Source organism: Rhinatrema bivittatum, chromosome 4 (assembly GCF_901001135.1).
Source record: "Rhinatrema bivittatum chromosome 4, aRhiBiv1.1, whole genome shotgun sequence".
In the NCBI taxonomy this organism is placed as follows: Eukaryota; Metazoa; Chordata; class Amphibia; order Gymnophiona; family Rhinatrematidae; genus Rhinatrema; species Rhinatrema bivittatum.
The window spans coordinates 106,572,440-106,592,772 of record NC_042618.1 but is presented as its reverse complement, the minus strand read 5'-3'; the positions used below and the strand labels follow the sequence as shown (position 1 = coordinate 106,592,772).

The window sequence follows — 20,333 nt, the reverse complement described above, 5'->3', positions numbered from 1 at the left end:
GGAGCTGGTCCCGAACCTGTGCTGGTAGCTGGAGGTGAATTGAGTAGTTCTGGGACATTGGGTTCCAACGTGACAGAAGGGAACACTGTAGGGCCGCATATGGGCCCTTGCCCACGGAATGACTTCCAGAGTTGACGTCATGAGGCCGTGGGCTTGAAGGTAGTCCCATACCTTGGGACAAGCATTGGTCAATAGTTTTCGTAATTGAACCATCAGTTTTCTTCTCCTTGGAAGGGGGGGGGGGGGGAAGACCTTGTTCAGTTTGGTGTCAAACCTGACTCCCAGGTAATCTAGTGACTGGGAGGGCTGTAGGCAGCTTTTGGCTGTGTTCATGACCCACCCGAGCTCCTGCAGTAGCTTCTTGACTCTGGTGATCACCTGTTGACTCTCCTCCGGAGACTTTGCCGTGATCAGCCAATTGTCCAAGTAAGGATGTAACAGGACTCCTCCTTTCCTCAGTGTTGCCGCCACTACGACCATAATTTTGATGAAGGTTCTGGGAGCGGTAGCTAGGCCGAAGGGTAGCACCCGGAACTGGTAATGATGATACAGTATCGCAAAGCGCAAGAATTGCTGGTGGTCCTGATGGACTGGGATGTGAAGATAGGCTTCGGATAGGTCCAGTGAGGTTAGGAATTCTCCCGGTTGTACCGCCATTATAATGGAGCGTAGGGTTTCCATGCAGAAGTGTGGTACCCTCAGGTAACGGCTGATGGCCTTGAGGTCCAGGATGGGCCGGAATGCTCCTTCTTTCTTAGGGACAATAAAATAGATGGTGGCCAGTATTTTGTTGGGGCGTGGGCACCGGGGCTATTGCCTTCAGGCTGAGTAGTCTTGCTAGTATGGATTCCACTGCCAGCCTCTTGGAGTGGGATTGGCACAGTGATCTGGTAACATGGAATAGACTTAGTTTTTGGGTACTTGCCAGGTTCTTATGGCCTGGATTGGCCACTGTTGGAAACAGGATGCTGGGCTTGATGGACCTTGGTCTGACCCAGTATGGCATTTTCTAAGATCTCATAAATTTGACTGGTGTGGTGCTTTGGAATTCCAGAGAGTACCCTTCTCGAATGATAGTTAGGACCCATTTGTCTGATGTTATCTCAACCCATCTTTGGTAGAATAGGGCAAGTCTGCCCCCTATGACTTCTTCCTGAAGATGGGTCTGCATCGTCTCATTGTGGGATACGGCCGGAGCCTGCCCCTGAGCCTGCTCCCCTCTTAATGTGTCTGTTCTGAAAGGAATGAGACCTTCCTGAGGGACGAAGTGCTTGTGACTGTGTGTTCTTGTAAGGTCTAAAGCGCTGCGATCCTCTGCCCTTAGATCTTCTGGGGGAGGAGCGCTGAAATGTTCTTTTGTTCCTGTCTTCCGGTAGTCGAGGTACTGGGGATTCGCCCCATTTGTTGGTTAACTTCTCCAATTTGCTTCCGAACAAGAGAGATCCTTTAAAAGGCATTCTCGTGAGGATTGCTTTGGATGTCGCGTCAGCTGACCAATTCCGGAGCCATAGTTGTCTTCTGGCCACCACTGCCACGGTGACACCCCTGGCTGAGGTGTGCACGAGGTCAGAGGTAGCATTGGTGATGAAGGAGACCGCAGGCTTCATCATTTCTCTGGGCGTGGTTGCATCTCTGGAGAGGAGTAAACAGGAATGTGCCACCAATGTGCAGCAGGAAGCAATCTGTAGCGTCATTGTTGATACGTCAAAGGACTGCTTAAGGATGGATTCCAGCATTCTGTCCTGGGTGTCCTTCAGTGCCGCTCCTCCCTCCACAGGGATTGTAGTGCGCAGACCATAGCGTCCACTTTAGGGTAGCATAGGAGTTCCTTAACTGTGGGTTCTTGCAGGTATAGGGCTTCTAGGGCCCATTCCCCTTTGAAGCTGGCCTCTGGAGCATTCCATTCCAGGTCAATCAGTTCCTTGATGGGCTCCAACCTAATGGGGTTCCTCTTTGGTTCCGTTATAGGAGCCGTGCCTGGGAGATCCAGTGTCTTCAGAGTCTAGGACATGAGGGCTGGTAATTCGTCCTTGTGGAAGAATCGGAGCATGGTTCGGTATGGCTCCATCCCTGGGGTAATTTCTCCTTCTTCCAGGGAGTCAGTTTCATCTTCTGAGGTGTCTGGATCCCCATCAGGAAGGCTCTTGGTTAGGAGAAGCATGTCTCGAGGAACTCGGGAGGTGCCAGGAAGGGCTTGTGCCTGGACAAAGGTTTGCAGCCCTTTAAAAAAAATTCCACCCAGGAGAAGGTTCCTGGGTCCTTGTTGATCCCAGGAGGGGTTGTAGTGGAAGCCCCGGAAGTACTTTCCTGTGGGGGTGCCGAATTGGGAATACTAGGTCCAGGGTGCCATCATCGTGGTTCCGGATCCCTCTCCTGGCTGTAGGGGGTCTTGTTTTGGTTCCCCCTGAGCCTGTTCACAATGTTATCATAGGAGAGATTCCAATTCAGGCTGCGCGGCTCTTAAGTGGCAGGCTGGGCAAAGGAAGTGTCTCTTGGCCTTCTTGGATGATGGTGCCATCGTTTGTGCGCGTGTAGAGCTTCAAACTCGTCCGTGCGTGGAGGCATGCACACAGATGCACTTAGTTGTGCGTGCTGGATGCGCAGAAGTTATGCGCACAACGTGCGCACAAGTTGTGTGCACAGGCTACGGACTTTGTGCACGCGGCCCAGTCATGCTCGCAGCTGTGCACGTGGCTCAGATGTGCGCGCAGCTAAGCATGTGCCTTTACGGATGCGCTCAAGTTAGGCGCCTCGACCCTCCGGCCTGCCCCGCGCGTACTGTCAGTTGAGGGAGGAAAATGGTGCAGACGACCCCAATGGCAAGATGGCAACTCCCCCAAAGAGTCTCCACATGTGTGGACCCTCGCACCGAATCAGGGCTAGCCAAATGAGGGCTGCTCAACCCGATTTTAAACCTCGTCGGGAGGAAGACTGGTATGGCTATTCAAGCCTTGGAGACCGGAGACTTAAAAGTAAAGGTTTCTACCTTAACTGGTCTCGGCGCTTACCTGTTGCGTTTCAGGCAGTCTCCAGCTGCGGGGGGAAAGGGGAATACCTTCACCGCCGCACTCGAATCTGCACCCACTGCCTTTCAGCCACCCTGGGGGCTAAGTCCATGCCGGGAATCGGCTGCTGGACCAAGGCTCACCTCTGAGGGATATCGAGAATCATCTCAGGAAAGTCTCGACTGTGGGAGGGACCATTAGGATTCACCGCAGGGGAAGCGGGGCTCTCTTCTTAATAGGTAAATTTTCTTTCTTCTTTGTTGTAAATGTTACACTATTCTCTTTTGGATAGTATCCGCTTCTGCTATGGAGAAGGAGAAATACTGAAGAGCTAAGCTTGCTGCATGGGTATATGTAGGGGACATCAGCTTTGAAATCTGACTCAGCCTCCCATCTGCTATCAGGAGAGCACAATACCCATTGGTCCTGAGTCCATCTGGCTACATGCTAGGAAATCTTGTAGATGTTTTCCTTATCTTTTTTTGGAAGTAACACTTGAGGTTTAACTGAAACCCTAGCTCTATGTTCCATATATATGGCACAGCCCTCAGACTGCAGGATCCTTGAATACCCAAGCACGGATGGTGACACCATGCTAAATTCAAATTCAACCAGTTATTCTGCTGCAAGATTCTCCTAAACTATCTAGCTCTGACAGATGTCTGTAAACCAACAAACACTGTCCAATACAAAACCAATTTGCAAGTAGCAGCATCACAATTTAGCAATTTCTTGCATAAGTTTTACAAATAAGAGCTTAGCTTGTCCTCACAACATAAATCAAATAATCTCAGCAAAAACAGAAAGGTCATACAACCTAAAACCCCAGACATTGCAAGCTGTCACTGTGAAGAAGCTTTCTCTAGGGGTCATTTTCTTTGGAATTCTGGAAACTCAATTAAGAAGAAATATTATTACTTAGCACAGTTCTGTCTGGCACCCAAGGGAGCAGAATTCATCACTGCACTTCAGACACTGACCTGAAAAGATCATTCACACACTACAGGACCATTTCCTTCCACCACTTACCACTGTTGCCCTTCTTTTCTTCCCAATGCCCTGGATATCATTTTGCTCTGCTCCAGAGGTACAGCTGCTGTCTGTAGCTGCATCTCCTAGAATGGAAGAGGTAAAAGGTGCTGTTCCACTCTGATCCAAACCATGTTTTTCCCTTTGGTCCTCAAGTATGCTCTCTTTATCAGGATGTTTACATTTTTGCAAATCTTTCTCTTGTTTTGTGGCAGTAATAGTTAATGCATCAGTGGAAGAATGAGTGCTGTATAGCCACCGATTGGTTACACATGCCGATCCTTCCACTTTCTCTTCTTGTTCAAGGCCAGAAACCTCAGAATTGCCATTTGTTTTGAGTGGTACTCCAAATGGTTGACCAGTAGGAGTAATTTGTCTTCGCTCTCTTTCCTGCCCTGTGGTTTGCTCACTAAATAAGCCATAAACAGAGGCAGACCTGTCCACCACCACGCTGCTCTCAGAGAGACTGCGCTTACGAACAGGCCCTGGTGGCAGCACAGAGATCCCTTCCCAGTGGAATCCTTCGAGACTTGACAGGTCTGGTTGCCCATTCAAATACAGTTCTTCTTGATCATTCTGAACTGGTGCAATCATTTCAATGCCAAACCTTTGGGAGAAAAACACAAGCAGGATGAAAAGATGTGCACAGAAACTGATGGAAGATCACTAAACAAACAGTGATAGTGTTAGTTTAAAATTGGACAAGCAGCTTAGATACCAAGGGAGGTAATGCTAGCAACCTCCAAAAAGTAAAGGTACCTCTCTACACCCTCTCTCAAAATAAAAAAAAACAATAATTAGTCATCTCAAAGAAATAATACAGTTTGCAAAGTGAAGTTCATGGGCATTGTTTAGGCGCTGTCAGCACCTCTTAATATAAACCACGGCTGGACATTGCCACTGAACACTATATATAATTTAGGATTTTTTCCACAATTATAAAATGGGAGAAAGCCTTAAGTGCAACTAGCCCTATATGGTTTCATGTGAATGCAATAAGAAGTTACAGTACTAACCTCAACAGAAGTTTTGGTACACTGGAATTGTCAGCTTTAGCCTAGGACCCCCTTAAGTGAACTGTCTGCACTTTGCTAACAAATCATGAATACACAAATAATATGTAAAATAATGAAAAGGCTACATAAATAAGACCTGAACTCAGGACTGCTTATATAGTTCATTCACTTGTCTACCTCTGGCAGAAGATAACAGCATGCAGGTAAATCCATGCTGTGCTGAGTAGTTTAGCAATGTTAAACCATCACCACAGTAGACTCACTGAAGCCACCTTCTTTCCCAAATAATCATTCAGCGACTAGAAATGGCCAAAATAAATACTGATTTGAAATCCCAATTGTAAATCTTATCCATTATCCACAATATTACTGTATTCAGAAAGAGGGCATTTTTCATGTTTGCAATTTCAAATTACAAAAAATTCAATTTGGGAAAACCACAGTAAAATGTAATGATGTTCCCAGAATGATCAGGAACTTAATTTCCTAATGATCATTCCCAAATTAATTTTTGTGATTTGATATTACAAATTATGCCTGTTTGGTAATAACTGGGTGATGCAAGAATTTACAATCAAACAACTTCTTACTTTCCAATTTATTTCTCAGTCACTATCACAGGGAAGCACTGTGATGACACATACCCTTGACCAAGTTGATAAAGATAAACTGGGTTAACCCCAAATGACAGAAAAGGATAAAAAGGAAGTACAAACCTTGGTAAACCCTTTTCAAGTTCCTGCTTTTTCTTGGTTACCTGCTGAATAACCTGATCCCAATTTACATTTCTCCGTGATGCATTCAGAATCTGCCTCAGGGTTGGTTTCAGGCCAGACTCTTTGTCCATCTCACTTTTTCGATAGCAGTTGACATTCCTAATGCGGCGTGCATTGTTGAGATTGGGCTCAGGCAGATGGGCTCCAACTTTGCTCTTTGAACCAATGTGTCTGGTCAGGTCTCTCTGGAGAGAAGCTGGAAGACCAAATTTAGATAATTCAGGCAGAAGAGAACCAGATGACTGGCCACCTTCTTTTTGAAGATCAAGGTCAAAACCACTGTTTTCAAAGCCCACTGTTTCAAGATTAGCTTCAGGTTTCACAGAATCTTCATGGCCTCCTTGCTGAGAAGCCTTAATGTTTGCTTCAGGATTGTACTGAGCACTTGTCAGGATTGATGTGGAGTTTTGGGGGGGAGAAGAAGCAATGTCTGAATTATTGGGGAAATGATCGGATGCTCCTGTAATGATTTCCTCCTCATTTTTTGTGCTGTGTTTGGAATGTGGGCTCGTACTGGATGAATAATCATTATTACAAAGGCCTGAATTTTCAGCAGTTGCTCCATTATTTTCACTACTTGCACATTCACCATCACTCACATCCTCAAAAGCATTTGTTTTCTGCTCATACGCCTTTGCAGAATTTGTCAGTGGCTCATCAATGCTGCAACTCTTCTGCAACAGTTTTCTGTTACTTGTGTGAGAGCTTAGATGTTGACTGTGCAAGTGCTGGCTGTACTGCAGCATCTCTTTGGCTTTCTTGAGCACTTCAGTGAGAGTTTCCACAGGCTCTTTCTGAGTAGTCTCAAATGTACTTTCACTTTGAGAACTGGCACTATGAAGCTTGGAGTCATAAGACCTGGAACGATTAGTATCTAAATCTAATGCTCTCAGGTTGTTCTGACCATTTCCAAGTGATGGAGAAACGAGTTTAACGTTCTTGAAAAGATTTTTTGGGTCTTGATCTGGAGCAGAGGATTTCATATTCGATACAACATCATGCATTGTCAATGATGACATCCTGCTAATTTTGCTTTTATCTTGGTCAGGCTTTCCTCCGACTGGGCAGTCAGATACCACTTTATTAAAGTTAGTGAAATCTGTAATTGCTTTTGAATCAATAGATTCAGAAAGGTAATCTCTCATCTTCTGCTTAGGGAGAACTGTTGTGTTATCTAGTTTTTGATCACCAACTCTCAGTGGAGATTGAAGATCTACAGAAGATTGCTCGCTCTCAGAATCTTGTAGATCAGCTTCTTTAGCTGCTGACTGGGATTCGGTGGTTTTCTGAAAGGGATAAGGAGCCCAGCGATATTTCTCCCGGGAAGGGCTTGAACTCTTCCCACTGCACTTGGACATTCTGTCTTTTAGTTTCTGAGGAACATTGAAATCAAGAGCACATTCAGATGGAAATAAATCATTAGTAAAATCTATTCTACAAGGAATTTTTTCACTCTGGTCCACAGCTGGAACTCTGTACGGTGGTACAATATTGGTACTGCCATTATCCTGCCATTCCCATGTATACCCCTTCAAGTTGTTGGGCTTTCCATTTTTATTTTTCCACCATAAAGCCAGGTCTTCTGTGATAGGAGGATTTAATGTTCTGTTTCTTCCGGGTGGAAATCCATTGTTCCATCCATTTCCACCACGTGGATTAGAATTCAAATTCCAATTTTTACCAAACCTGTTTGAATGCCATATAGGGAAAATCCCAGTCCCTTCAAGATGCCAGTTGGAAACTCTTCCTGTGCCACCATGATGCCAACTGGATGACCCTCCTCTATTTGAATGCCATATATTTCCAACACCACTATGGGGCTTGGGTTGATTTGCTGGGCTCCCAGGTCCATTCAAGTGCCATCCAGTTTGACCTTTAGGGCCATTAAGATGTCCACTTGGAATGGACATATGAGCAGAATGTGGAAAATTACTTTGTCTATAATTAATAAAGCCCCCATGTTCCCATTTCCAATTTCTTTGTGGCGGGCCATGGCGATGCCAAGTTGACTGATCATAGCTGCCTCTGTCTTGGTAAGCACCTTGATCTTCCTTTCTCTTTTGGAGTCTCTTCTCATGAGTTTCTAGTTCATTGTTTGTGTTGCAAGCTTCTTCTTGCCTGTAAACATAAAATATTTCAATAAGCATTACTAATCTATCTGCATAGCTGTTTTGTAGCACTTTAGCACTTCTCCTAATACCCCCACAGGGTTAAACCTACAGACGCTTGGAGGGTCCTGAAAAGCACTGCTCAGGAACACCTGCACGTGTTCACGTGCCCCTACACTGGCAATCTCCTATCCACCAACTAGCTTCCTGCTTGCCTTTGGACAAACTATCCTCGGTGGATAAAGGGACCTCAAGACCTCACACAACCCACAAGTCTCACATAATTCCTAGACTGACCACATACAAAAACTGCTGGAATTATCAGTCAATCCAAGACAGAGCTAACAAACTAAAGCGTTTAACAAATAGCAAGAATGTGAACAAAAAGAGAGATGTAATTTGCAAACAGCACCATGTAAAATAACAAGGATTCATTTAATTAATGCTAACTAGACAAGTTTCAGTGTAATTGGTCACTGCCTGGGGAGGTTCAGGAGAGGCTGACCTCACAAGGATGTATAAAGCTGGCACAAGGCCTTGGCACAGATTTGTTTCCTCTGCACCTCCCAACCAAGAATGAGATTTCTAGAGCATTTTGGGCTAGATCACTCTGGAGCTGGTACTGTACAGTCAAAGAAAGCCTAAGGCACTGCTGACCAACAGCAGTAGAGAATGTTGCAACATTACACCACTTTGTGAAGACTGGGGGAAGTATGCACTCTATGCCTCATTTTGAGGTATATGACAGGTTAACCTGTTTAGACCTCTGCCAAAAAATGTAGTCCGCAGTAGGAATTATGTTGCCACCTGTCACTTCAAAAATTGCTAGGGAAAGGTGGTCTTACTAGAGAAACTATAAAGGTCTCAGTACAAAATAAGAAATCTCAAAAAACCCAAAGATTCCCATTTCAACATAACACCACTGGCAAGTTACTTGTCCTTGGAAAATACTAAACTTGATAACACTTCATTTAGCAATAGGTTCTACAAACAAATTTAAAATTTTCCCTTATAGAGCTAGCCCTACAGCTAGGTAGTAATGCATGACAAACTCAGTTCCGTTCCAAATCCAGCTCCTGTTCATTGACCAATAGTGGCTAGGGATGATGTAGTGGCAGCATTAACAGCACTGAGTTGAAAGAGAGGAAGTCCAAGTCCCCACACAACACTAGCTGGTCAGGATTAGTATACATGTTTATTAGGTTCAGAAATGAGCTGCACTCTATGGTCTCCAACTCTAAGGACTGTCATTGCAGTCGCCACAGTAGAGATGAATAGGAAAGATTTATAAATGGAAGGAGAAAAAATCCTATGCTGCTGCAAAGGAAGACTCAGAGCTATACCACTAGAAAAGCAGAGTTGCTCACTTGTAACAGGTGTTCTCAGAGGACAGCAGGATGTTAGCCCTCACACATGGGTGACATCAGATGGAGTCCCGATCCGGAAAACTTATGGCAAAGTTTCTAGAACTTTGCCTAGGCACACTAAGCATGTCCAGGTGTCCATGCGGGGTCTCTCTCCAGTCTTGTAATATAGAATTATAATTAAAACAAAAAATAGGAGAAGCCAAACTCTGTGGGCTGGTGGGCGTGTTTTGAGAACACCTGTTACAGATAAGCAACTCTGCTTCCTCCAAAGACAAGCAGGATGGTAGTCCTCACAAATGGATGAATCCCTAGCTACAGACTGCTGTCCAACACAAAAGAAGTCCAACAGACACCCAACCAGGTGCTAACGGGCACAACAACAGTACTGTTGGTAACAGAGGGGAGAGACAGCCTGAACCCAAACAGGCCCTAGGCAGTGAGAGTTGGGTTCTACACCTCAAACAGGTTCCAAAGGCCAGACTGGCCGAACCTACTGTCACATCAGCCATCCCTAACCAGACAATATTGAGATGTGAACGTGTGGAGAGAACTCCACATCGCAGCTCTGCAGATCTCCTCTAGGGGAACTGCTCGCAATTGGGCCACTAACACTGCCATAGCTCTGCTATAATGACCTTGACATGACCCCAAGATGCAGTCCTGCCTAGGCATAACAGAAGGAGATGCAATCTGCTAACCAATTGGATAGCATCTGTTTGGCAACAGCAACACCGAACCTATTCCTATCGAAAGAAATAAAAAGTTGGGTGGACTGACTATGGGCTTCTGTCCACTCCAGATAGAAGGTTAATGCTCGCTTGCAGTCCAATCTGTGCAGTGCTCGTTTGCCTTGTTACGAATGGAGCCTGGGAATGAATGTTGGCAGGATGATGGACTGTTTAAGAAGAAAGTCCGTCACCACCTTAAAAAGAAACTTAGGGTTTGTACAGAGGACCGCCTTGTCATGAAATAACAGTGTAAGGTGGATAAGTCACTAAGGCCTAGAGCTTAACACTGCGCACTGAGGTGACCACCATCAAAAATATGACCTTCCAGGTCACGTACTTCAGGTCACAGGTGCACAGCAGCTCAAAAAGAGCTTTCATCGGCTGAGCTAAAACCACTCTGAAGTCCCAAGACACAGCAGGAGGCCTTAGGGGAGGCTTCAATTGAAATAGGTCCCGCATGAAGCATACAACTATAGGCTGTACAGAGATGGGTGTACCATGTACACCTTGGTGATATGCGCCAAGTGCACTAAGATGAACTCTAATAGAGTTGGTTTTTAAGCCAGTTTTTGATAGGTGTAGAATGCAATCAAGCAGTTTTTGTGGGGGGCAGGAGAACAGTTCTAGGGCCTTCTGCTCACGCCACACAAAAAACCTCCACTTCGGTCCATAGGGCATTTTAGTTGAAGGCTTTCTAGAAGCCACCAGGATCCGAGACACATCCTCTGAGGGATCGAGCGGTTGCAGAATTAACCTCTCAACATCCAGGCTGTGAGCAACAGGGCCTGGAGGTTGGGATGCCACAACCTGCTTCAATCTTGAGTGATGTGATCTGGTGAAGTCCCCAGACTGATTGGTCTCTGGATGGACAACTCCCATAGGAGTGGATACCAGACCTGTCTCGGCCAATAAGGGGCTATGAAGAACATAGTCCCCTTGCCTCACGAAGCTTCAAGAGATTCTTTACCACTAAGGGAATCGGAGGATATGCATATAGATGACCCTTGTCCAATGACGGCAAGGGCGTCCGAGACTGGTATTCCATCTCATCTGTAAAGGGAGCAGAACCGTGGCAGCTTCCTATTGCAGGGGGTCACAAACAGATGTACGTCCAGGCTCTCCCAGAAGTGGAATACCCGATTTGCTACCCCCTAGTCCAAGGACCACTCATGGGGTCTGAAGGCTCGACTCAGCCTGTCCGCTATCATGTTCTCCATCCCGACCAGGTACATGGCCATGAGCACAATTTGGTCGTGGGAATGCGCCCATGACTAAATCTGAACTGCTTCCTGACACAGGAGGTATGATCCAGAGCTTCCCTGCTTGTTGATATACTACATAGCTACCTGGTTGTCAATTTGGATCAGGACAACTTTGTTGGACAGCCAATCTCTGAAAGCCCATAGAGCGTACCTGATCGCCAAAGCTCCAAGAAATTGATTTGACAAGAGGATTCCTGAGCAGACCAGAGAGTCTGGGTGCTCAGCCAGTCTACATCAGCTCCCCACCCCAGAATGGACGCATTCGAGGTTAGGACAATTTGCGTAGGAGGTCTTCAAAAAGAGATCCCCTGTTCCAGATTTGAAAGTACCCACCATCAGGACAATGAGTCCTGAGAGACAGGGTGACTTGGATGCAATCCTGGAGGCTTTGAGTGGCTTGGTGCCACCGTGACCTCAGGGTCCATTGGGCTCTACACATATGTAAACATGCAAAGGGTTTGACATGGACAGTGGTGGCTATGTGGCCCAACAGCCTCAACATGTGCCAGGCTGATATCTGCTGGCTCTGCTGAATCTCTACCACGATGATAGTCAAGGTGATGGCCCTTTGACGAAGCAGAAAGGCCTTGGCCTGAGCTGTGACTAGCCAGGCTCCTAAGAAGTCCAATTGAAGTGAAGGGCTGATGACGAACCTTAGTGACTCCAACACTCAGATGGTCAAGCACATGGACACTGTGGCCCCTGCCTGAGATGTACTCTTGACCAGTCAATTGTCCAGTTAGAGGAAAACATGCACTCCCAGCCTGCAGAGGTGCACAGCACCATGCAAGGCATTTCATGAAGATGCTTGGGGCTGACGCTAGCCCAAATGGCAACACCCGGTACTGGAAGTACTGTTCTCCCACCACAAATCAGAGATACTTCCTGTGACTGGGAAAGATCTTGATGATAGTATATCTGTCCTTTAGATCGAGGAAGCATAGCCAGGCCCCCTTTTTCTTTTATACAAATGGGATCAAGGTGCCTAGGGAAACCATCTTGAATTTTTATTTTTTTTTTTTAGAAATCTGGTCAAGGCCTTTAGGTTTAGGATGGAATGGAGTCCTGTTCTCTTTGGAACCAGGAATTACTTGGAGTAGAATCCTCACCCCTTGCCCTGGTGGTACAGGCTCGACAGCTCTGGCTGATAAGAGGAAGGAAAGCTTTGTTAGCTGTAACTTCTGATGTGCTACCGGCCCCCAAAACAGGATGGGAGGGCAATTTGGCAGGACACCCAATAGATTTAATTGGTACCCTTGATGGACAATGAAAGGAACCCACTGGTCCGATTTTATACTGCGCCAATGGTTCGCAAAGAACCGCAGCCTGCCCCCGACCAGAGGTTCCAACGTCCCGGGTACAAGCAACTGGCCGAAGCTCCCATTAAACCAGTCATAACCCCGTCCCTGGAACTGAGACGCCAGCTGGGGTTTGGGGCTTTCTGCTGCCTGTGACGGCTATGGAAGGCATGATGGTGTTGACGGGAGCAAAGGGTCGGAGGATAGTACTTCCTTTGGTGAAAAAAACCTTCCTTTCTCCCTGTCTCACCGGCCTCTTGGAAGAAAAGGATGGGTCAGGAGTGCTGGTGGAGAGTTTTATAGTGGTCCTGAAGTTGGACCACAGCATCCCACACCCTATCTCTAAACAAATTCTCCCCAGTACTCGGCAGGTCACAGAGTTGTTCCTGTACCTCTGGTCAGAAATGCAAGGCCCGCAGCCATGCCATTCTGCGAGCTCCAATTCCCACTGCACAGACTCAATACCATCTCAAAAACATCATATGTTGCTCGGACCTCAAGTTTTCTGCACTGCTGCTGTTGATGCAGCTGCTCGGCTACCTCCTGCAACTGCTTCCAGATGTCCCACAATTACAAGCTCATGTAGAGCTGATAAGCAGCTTTGCGGGCAATGAGCATGGCGCCTTGAAATACCTTCCTCCCAAGAGCATCGATCGCTCAATGGTCCTTCCCCAGGGGCACCAAGGATTAAGTCCGAGAGTACTTGGCCCTCTTGCAGGCAGATTCAACCACCACCAACTGTAGGGGCAGCTGATGCTCATCGAATCCAGGAGCCTTCTGGACGAGGTAGGCCCCATCTGCCTTCTTATTAACGGGAGGCACTGTGAGGGGATGTTCCCATATCCTCAGCAGCTCCTAAAGGATCTCATGTACTGGGACCACCACAATCTCCTTAGGTGGCCCCACAAACTGGAGGATCTCAAGCATGCTGTGCTTGACATCCTCCTCTGTAAATAACTGAAATGGAATGGCTTCTGCCATCACCCTCACAAAAACTGCAAAGATCAAGTCCGCCGGTGGAGACTTCCTTTGCTACTCTGGAAAAGAAAAGGTCTGATGGGAGACAGTCAGAGCCCTCAGAGGAGGACTGCGAAGCATCATCCCCCCAGGAGTCATAGAGTTCCTCATCCTCATTGTAGGCTACAGGGGTTGGGGCCCTAGTTGCTCTGCTTTTGTCCAGAGGTGCATACATCTGTAACACTGGACAGGGGACTGCAGGCTTTGGCATCTCCCCCAGCCTAGGTAGAGCTTCCTCAGAGGAGGAACTAGCAATGACCACCATATTGGTAGGAAGAGGCTTTGATGCCCCACCAGGCACTGATGCCATCCCGGGAATTGACGCCAGCTAGGTGATAATGCACAGATGAGCACATTGAGCTTCTCCAGCAGCGGTATGAGGTCGGGCGGCACCCAGTCCAGTGTCATTGGTGCCACAGGACTGAAGCCCTGCAGTGCCCGCTCCACTGCCAGTTGGACTTGCTTCTCCAGCTCTCCTCAAACGTTGCCAATGCCAATACCAACTGGGAGGAAGTAGGGGTGGCCAGCAGCTGCTGTCGTTGCAGAAAACAGTTTCTTGCAAAAGGCGGATCAGTGACTGGCATCAGGACCAGTGGAGACCATCCTAGACAGGCTCTCTTTGTGTGGGGTCACTTCAGGGGCATTGTGGCATGAGCCACTGCACCCCCTTGCCTGGCTGCGTGCATCAATGGAGACTGGTGCCGATGCTTCCTTGACTTCCCTTGATGCTTGGCCCGGTCCTTCCCCAATGATAAGGCCGATGACGAAGAACCCGCTGGCATCGGCCTAGAGGAGATCAACAGTGGTCGGTATCCAGCATCCCTATCCGCCGATGGCACCACAAATGTCAATGGTGCCATGTCCATCTGTGCAGCTCCCAGGTCCATCGATTCCAATGCCGCCAATGCTGATGCCTATAGCTTGGACTTCTTCGACCCAAAGAGCTGCTCCATCTTGTCGAGTCGAAGCATATGTCCCTTTGGGGGTCATCTGGGCACATAAGCAGATACCCCGGATGTCATAAGATGCCCCCAGGCAGAGGACACATATTTCATGTGAATCAGTGATGGACATGATCCTCGAGCACCGGGGGCATCACCTAAAACCATATGTGGTCTTGTCAGAATGAAACAAAATTGGCACAAACCAAGATGATGGTGGTGGGTATCGATGGCCGGCAGGCACCAAGGCACCGCTGCCACAAAGAATTGACCGCGAAAGGAAACCATGACTAGTAACACTACAGGGAGGCACCGAGAAGGACCTGGCAATCAAACCACAAGAGAAAAACCACTAAAAACACGAGAAAAAGGAAGTTTTCCACAAGGCCAAAAAAGCCAAACGTGAGCTCACTCACACTGCTAGGCTTACAATTCCATGGAAAAAAAAAAGAGACTGGAGAGGGACCCCTTGTGAACATGTGGTAAAGGGCATGTTCTATAAACTTTGACATACGTTTTCCGCATCAGGGCTCCATTTGATGTCACCCATGTGTGAGGACTACCATCCTGCTTGTCCTCGAAGAAACGCTGGTCCTGATAAACTGGAAGCCCAACAGGAAAAGGAAAAAGTTGTTGGGCAAAATCTTTAAAAAAAAAAAAAAAATCTTAAGGACAGTTGTGCAAAAGGAAATTTTGGCGAGCTACCTGATCTAATTCTGAAAAGCTTCGGTAAGATAATCAGAAAATGAAGAAGGCCAGAGAGATTAAGTAAGAAGCATATTGTTTACCCATGGAGAAGACAGATTCACCATCATGTGACATTGAAAATATTTAAAAATGTTAATGGTATTTTTCTGCATTGTGAGAACTCAGCATACTGGTGAAAGACAGAAGCTGCAGCATAATATGCTGGAGAGGAAATACAGAATGGTCTGAAGATCATATTTTTCAAGAAATGGTCGCCACATCTCAAAAAAGATATAGTTGCAATAGAGAAGGTACAGAGAAAGGCGACCAAAATGATAAAGGGGGTGGAACAGCTCCCCTATGAGGAAAGGCTGAAGAGTAGGATTAAATGGACAATTTTCTCAGTGGAAGGGAATGGACAGTAGAGTGCCTCAGGGATCTGTATTGGGATCCTTCCTTTTCAATATATTTGTAAATGATCTGGAAAGAAATAAGACGAGTGAGATAATCAAATTTGCAGATGACACAAAATTGCTCAGAGTAGTTAAATCACAAGCAGATTGTGATAAATTGCAGGAAGACCTTGTGAGATTGGAAAATTGAGCATCCAAATGGCAGATGAAATTTAATGTTGATAAGTGCAAGGTGATGCATATAGGGAAAAATAACCCATGCTATAATTACACAATGTTGGGTTCCATATTAGGTGCTACAACCCAAGAAAGCGATCTAGGCGTCATAGTGGATAACACATTGAAATCGTCGGTTCAGTGTGCTGCGGCAGTCAAAAAAAGCAAACAGAATGTTGGGAATTATTAGAAAGTGAATGGTGAATAAAACGGAAAATGTCATAATGCCTCTGGATCGCTCCATGGTGAGACCGCACTTGAATACTGTGTACAATTCTGGTCGCCACATCTCAAAAAAGATATAATTGCGATGGAGAAGGTACAGAGAAGGGCTACCAAAATGATAAGGGGAATGGAACAGCTCCCCTATGAGGAAAGACTAAAGAGGTTAGGACTTTTCAGCTTGGAGAAGAGACGGCTGAGGGGGGATATGATAGAGATGTTTAAAATCATGAGAGGTCTAGTACGGGTAGATGTGAATTGGTTATTTACTCTTTCGGATAGTAGAAAGACTAGGGGGCACTCCATGAAGTTAGCATGGGGCACATTTAAAACTAATCGGAGAAAGTTCTTTTTTACTCAACGCACAATTAAACTCTGGAATTTGTTGCCAGAGGATGTGGTTAGTGTAGTTAGTATAGCTGTGTTTAAAAAAGGATTGGATAAGTTCTTGGAGGAGAAGTCCATTACCTGCTATTAAGTTCACTTAGGGGCGGATTTTCATACTCCGCGAATAGGCCTACTTTTGTTTGCGCTCCGGGCGCAAACAAAAGTACGCTGGATTTTAGTAGATACGCGCGGAGCCACGCGTATCTGCTAAAAACCTGGATCGGCGCACGCAAGGCTATCGATTTTGTATAGCCGGCGCGTGCCGAGCCGCGCAGCCTACCCCCGTTCCCTCCAAGGCCGCTCCGAAATCGGAGCGGCCTCGGAGGGAACTTCCTTTTGCCCTCCCCTCACCTTCCCCTCCCTCCCCTACCTAACCCACCCACCCAGCCCTGTCTAAGCCCCCCCCTTACCTTTGTCGGGGGATTTACGCCTCCCGGAAGGAGGCGTAAATCCCCGCGCGTCAGCGGGCCTCCTGCGCGCCGGGACGTGACCTGGGGGCGGGTCCGGAGGGCACGGCCACGCCCCCGGGCCTGCCCCCGGAACGCTCCCGACACGCCCCGAAAACACCGCGCGGTTCGGGCCCGCCCCCGACACGCCCCCCGACACGACCCCTCTGAAAACCCCGGGACTTACGCGAGTCCCGGGGCTCTGCGCGCGCCGGTAGGCCTATGTAAAATAGGCTTACCGGCGCGCAGGGCCCTGCTCGCCTAAATCCGCCCGGTTTTGGGCAGATTTAGGCGAGCAGGGCTCTGAAAATCCGCCCCTTAGAGAATAGCCACTGCCATTAGCAATGGTAACATGGAATAGACTTAGTTTTGGGGTACTTGCCAGGTTCTTATGGCCTGGATTGGCCACTGTTGGAAACAGGATGCTGGGCTTGATGGACCCTTGGTCTGACCCAGTATGGCATTTTCTTATGTTAGAACTGTTCAGCTTGGAGAAGAGACGGCTGAGGGGAAATATGATAGAGGTCTTTAGGATCATGAGAGGTCTTGAACGAGTAGATGTGAATCAGTTATTTACACTTTCAGATAATAGAAGGACTAGGGGGCATTCCATGAAGTTATCAAGTAGCACATTTAAGACTAATTAGAGAAAATTATTTTTCACTCAATGCACAATTAAGCTCTGGAATTTGTTGCCAGAGGATGTGGTTAGAAAAGTTAGTGTAGCTGGGTTCAAAAAAGGTTTGGAGAAGTTCTTGGAGAAGTACATTAACTGCTATTAATCAAGTTTACTTAGGGAATAGCCACTGCTATTAATTGCATCAGTAACATAGGATCTTCTTGGTGTTTGGGTACTTGCCAGGTTCTTGTGGCCTGGTTTGGCCTCTGCTGGAAACAGGATGCTGGGCTTGATGGACCCTTGGTCTGACCCAGCATGGCAATTTCTTATGTTCAATATATGAAAGTGTTCAGTTTGACTTCCTGAGATTCCAGGGATACATTACATAAAAAATGTCTCTAATGCAATTTTCTATTCACAAAAGTCATGATGTCAGAGTGATTATACGTTTCTGTCTTTAGTGAAGTAAAGGTAAAAAATCTGCTAGTTTGTGAAATAAGCCTAATGTGTGGGATTTTAATGACATAGCAGCTGCTGTCGTTGCTGAAAACAGTTTCTTGCAAAAGTGCTGTTGAATGCATATGTTCAGTTCACTTATGCTATCTAATAGCAAAGAACATATTAGATTATGTTATAACATTCCACTGAAGCCACCAAAAAAAAGCTTATTTATATGGTCTCATATACATCATTCCACAGTCCAAAGAGAGATAAACTGGTCAATTGATACTAAAAAAAAAAAAAATACCCACATTACATCAGAACATCTAAGTTTCTAAAGCTCCACAATGGAAGGAATGCAACAAAGGACTGGAAGTTATTTACACATACAATGGAGACATATTGAAAATAATTTAAAGGAGATTAAAAAGATAGGGGTTAAGTATAAGTTCTCTTTTACCACCAGATAAAATGGAACAAAATACCCACTGGGGTCCCTCATGCTCCCTGTTCTTATGTACATTAGTAAAGATACACTTGTTTTAAACCTACATCAATTTTGATGGCACATAAACATCTCTTTTACTAGATGGAAGTGAATCTTTTTCCAGACAAGAAATCACTACATTTTGCAAACAGAATATAAAGCTCAGGATGTGTTCTCCTTTTAGTGGATAGCAGATTAGCCCCACTACTAAACAATGACTAATACTAACACTACTGCTATTGCCTGTTTTCTAGGGACATTAGCTCCTATTAGAAGGCATCCAATTTCCATTATTGCCCCACTCCATCTCAGGTATCGAATCTATCCACACTCTAAACAGGAATTCTGCAAACTCCCTACCTCAAGCAGCCACAACAGTCTTTCTGATATCAAATAATTCCTATTCCTCTACCTCATTTTCCTGCATGGTTTAGAAAAGATACCTGGCTCACAAGTTCTTATAAAAGTCTGGAGTCAAAATATGCATGGCTAACAGATTTACACAATCTCTGTGGGCTTATTTACAGGTAAAAAGAAACTAAAATATTTCTAGACATCTACATTTTTTTTTTTTTACTACATAACAAAATAAGCTACTTCAATTGATGAGACTGATCGTTTCTAGGTCTGTAGGATTATTTTACAGTGAAATTATCAAGTGAAGTTACCAAGTGTATACAAAAGTGATTTTAGTCAGTAAACTGAGCAGATAGAAAGAAGCTGCTAATCACAGGCCAGTAAACATCTTAGTTTTTGCCCTGCAGGTCGAATAATCAGAAGGACATTGATCTCTTATATGCACGTACACACACGCCCACCCACCCCTTCAGAGTAATGGAGTAAGAACTCACCAGCTTTGTTGCTTTCTTTGTTTTATCAATTGTATCAGCTCCTTATCGACATATTCTTCGTCAGCCTCCTCTTTTCCCTCCTCTTGCACTCTGTCATGGGCATCGGCGTTGTCTTTGTGCAGCTGGCTGGAGATGTGCTTGGCATAAGCAGAGAGGCCCACTACCGTCACCCGGCACACTCTGCACTCATGGTTGCTGTCCCTAGGCAAAGAGGCAGAGGGTGGACACTCAGTTCTTCCCACTGGCATAGCAGGTACATTAAAAAAAAATAAATAAAAAAAATAAAAAGACAACGGTACTGTGTTTCCTCCGAAGGAAGTAGCTTCTTTCACCAGTGCACTGAAATGCTGTTAGGCACAGGAACAGCTATGACAGTGACTGACAGTGTTTTCACCGTTAGAAGCTGTTAGTGGATTTTTTTTTTTAAATACGTTCCTTGTCACTTTTCAATAATATCAGACAGCATAACTTGAGATTTTTTTCCAACAATTAAGAGGCAAAATTCTTGGGATTATTTGTCCTAAAGAGGAGGATTCTTCTTGAATTGCTGTACTTAAAATCTTGCCTGCAGAGGAAACACAGCAAAGAGGAAGAAAAGGAGGCTGAGGTACAGGGGCTTACAGAGCTAGTGGGAACTGCTCTGAAGCACTTCCATGGTGCCAGCTGGTCTGTGCCCACCCAGAGACAGTTTCCACATTTATTCTCTGCTTCTAGCACACTCCGTGAAAGGACAACAGCCAATCACAACAGTGTAACCCAAGCCATGACAGCTGGGACCCCAGGCTGGAATTCTAAGACTCTGGCTCCACAGCAAGCAATGGGAGGGTGCCTCAACCCTAACCTACTTTATTTGGTGAGACTGAGGTCTGCAGCATTCTGTTGCAGGCAGCTTATCTAAAAAAATTCATTTCAGTTGGTAGAGATTAACAGCTGTGTATAAGTGTTTTACCCTCTCATCAGGAAGCAGTGTGTTAAAGAGAACCACAAATGTAAGGAAGGCACCATACTTTGTCAAGT

The 20,333-nt window shown here is 46.0% G+C and overlaps 1 protein-coding gene across 6 annotated transcripts in view; it reads right to left on the bottom strand.

Annotated features, from left to right (window-relative positions):
- Positions 1-20,333, bottom strand: part of ZNF106 (zinc finger protein 106) — a 152,236-nt gene that overhangs the window by 117,650 nt on the left and 14,253 nt on the right. For all 6 annotated transcript variants that reach the window (XR_003856292.1, XR_003856291.1, XM_029598621.1 and 3 more), the window contains exons 4-6: positions 19,317-19,517; positions 5,767-7,944; positions 4,035-4,641 (exon numbers count right to left, since the gene is read on the bottom strand). Coding sequence is in view for 4 of the 6 variants with exons in the window: in XM_029598621.1 (XP_029454481.1) it covers positions 4,035-4,641; positions 5,767-7,944; positions 19,317-19,517 (2,986 nt within the window). In the remaining 2 variants the exon portion in view is untranslated. The remainder of the gene's footprint in view (positions 1-4,034; positions 4,642-5,766; positions 7,945-19,316; positions 19,518-20,333) is intronic.